The sequence below is a fragment of the Lampetra fluviatilis genome, chromosome 67, assembly GCF_964198595.1.
Source record: "Lampetra fluviatilis chromosome 67, kcLamFluv1.1, whole genome shotgun sequence".
Taxonomy (NCBI): domain Eukaryota; kingdom Metazoa; phylum Chordata; class Hyperoartia; order Petromyzontiformes; family Petromyzontidae; genus Lampetra; species Lampetra fluviatilis.
This window is the reverse complement of record NC_136341.1, coordinates 2,388,430-2,390,594: the sequence shown is the minus strand read 5'-3', so window position 1 is coordinate 2,390,594 and position 2,165 is coordinate 2,388,430. Positions and strand designations below refer to the sequence as shown.

At 63.5% G+C, this 2,165-nt stretch overlaps 1 protein-coding gene across 1 annotated transcript; it reads right to left on the bottom strand.

Moving 5' to 3' along the window:
• Positions 1-309: 309 nt before the first annotated feature.
• On the bottom strand, positions 310-1,617 carry LOC144952387 (P2Y purinoceptor 6-like). The gene is made up of 2 exons (XM_078882779.1): positions 666-1,617; positions 310-563 (listed from the first exon to the last, which is right to left on the bottom strand). Exons 1-2 carry the CDS (start codon positions 1,615-1,617, stop codon positions 310-312), a joined length of 1,206 nt encoding a protein of 401 aa, XP_078738905.1.
• Positions 1,618-2,165: the final 548 nt, after the last annotated feature.

The window sequence follows — 2,165 nt, the reverse complement described above, 5'->3', positions numbered from 1 at the left end:
CTCACCCACATACCCACGCACCCACTCACCCACTCACTCACGCACCCACTCACTCACCTACTCACGCACCCAATCACACACTCATATACCCACTCGCCCACGTACCCACTCACTCACCCACTCACTCACTCACTCACCCACTCACCCATTTACTCACTCACGCACCCAATCACACACTCATATAACCACTGACCCACGCATCCACTCACCCACCTACTCACTCACGCACCCACCCACCGGGGACCTGATCAAGATATTCGTCGTCAACGGTGTGGGTGGCGGCCGTGAGCGGCTAATCGCCGCTCCTAGCTAGCGCCTTTCCACGGCCACCACCGCCGTCACCACCGCGTCGGTGATGGACGGCTCAGCGTCGCGCGACCCTCCCGCGGTGGACGCCGGCACCACCGTTCCGCCGCCGCAGCAGCCCCGGTGCGCGGCTCCCCCACGCCTGTAGTAGTCGCCCGACAGGAAGTAGAGCACCGGGTTGATGCAGCAGTTGAGGCTGGCGAGGGGCCGAGTCGCCTTGTAGATGGTCGACACGGTCTGCACGAGCTCGCACGACGACTCGTCGCCGCCGCCGACGATGGTGTAATTACCACCGCCGACGACGGCCGCGGTGTAATTACCACCGCCGCCGTCGCCGTCGCCGCCGCCGCCGCCGCCACCGCCGCCGTACATTTTGACGAAGAGGTACACCATGCGCGTCACGTGGAAGGGCAGGAAACAGACGGCGAAGCTCAGGCACACGACGGCGATGAGCCTGAACGAGCGGCCCCCCGCCCTCTTCACTTCGCCGGCACCGCCGCCGCCGCCACCGGCACCGCGCCGCATCTGGCAAACCCTGGACTTGCGCCGACGCACCAGCGCGCGCACGATGGCGACGTAGCACGCGGCGATGACGGCGAACGGCACGGCGAAGCCCACGGCGGTGAGCGCCACGCCGTAGGGGAAGTAAGCGGCGAAGTTCTCCGGGCTCGTCAGGTCGTAGCAGACGGCGCGTCCGCGCAGGACCCCGGAGCGGGCGAACGCCGCCGTCGGCGCCGTCTCGACCGCCACGGCCAGCCACGCGGCCAACGAGACGCGGGCCGCTGCCCGGCTGCCCCGGAGGCCGCCGAAGCGGAGCGGGTGGCAGACGCCGAGGTAGCGGTTGAGGCTGATGGCGGCGAGGAAGGCGACGCTGCCGTAGAGGTTGGCGTAGAAGGCGAAGCGTACGGCGCGGCAGGCCGCGTCGCCGAAAGGCCAACGGTCGCGCCACGCGTAGTTCAGCACCAGCAGGGGCAGCGAGCAGGCGTAGAGCAGGTCGGCAGCCGCCAGGTTGGCGAGGTAGACTAGGTTGGCGCTCCAGCGGCGGCGCTCCGTGCGGAAGGCGCAGAGGTAGAGGACGGAGCCGTTGAGGGCGAGGGCGAGCGCGAAGACGACGCTGTAGACGGCGGGCAGCAGGATGTGCTTGTAGGCCTCACGGTACAGGCAAGTCCTCCTGCCGCCGCCGCCGCCGCTGCTGTTCATGTTGATGTCGTTGATGTTGTTGATGTCGTTGATGTTGTTGGTGGTGAACGGGGATGCGGCGGTTGTGGCGGTTGCGGAGGATGGGTTGAGGAGGTGGATGTAGGAAGTCATTGCGGGTGGTGGGAGTGGTGGGGAGTGTGGATGTTTGGTGGTGTTGTTGATAGATATAGTAGTGGTGGTGATTATAGATAGAGTGGTGGTGGTGGTAGATTTAGTAGTGGTGGTGGTGATGGATTTGTGGTTTTGCTGATGGTAGTGGTGATGGGATGGGATCTTTGGTGGTGGTGGTGATGATGATGGATATAGTTGTGGTGGTGATTATAGATACAATGGTTGTGACGATGAAGGTGTATTGTGGTTTAGGTGATGGTAGTAGCACTGCTGCTGGTGATGATGTAGATGTGATGCAGTAATGGTGGTAGTGTTGGTGACGATGGTGGTGGTAGTGTTGGCGACAATGCTGGTGGTAGCGATGATGGAGACGAGTGGACTTGCCGATGACCGGTACCAGCGGAGTCAAGATCAGCCTCTGTGGAGGAAGACAAGGCTCGTGAAGGATGCTACTGGGCAGTTGGAGGCAGTCGCCCTCCAGCAACAGCGGAGGGCAGAGGAGCGACGCTCACAACAATGAGCGGAGTGCCGGGCGGTCAAAACGCAGC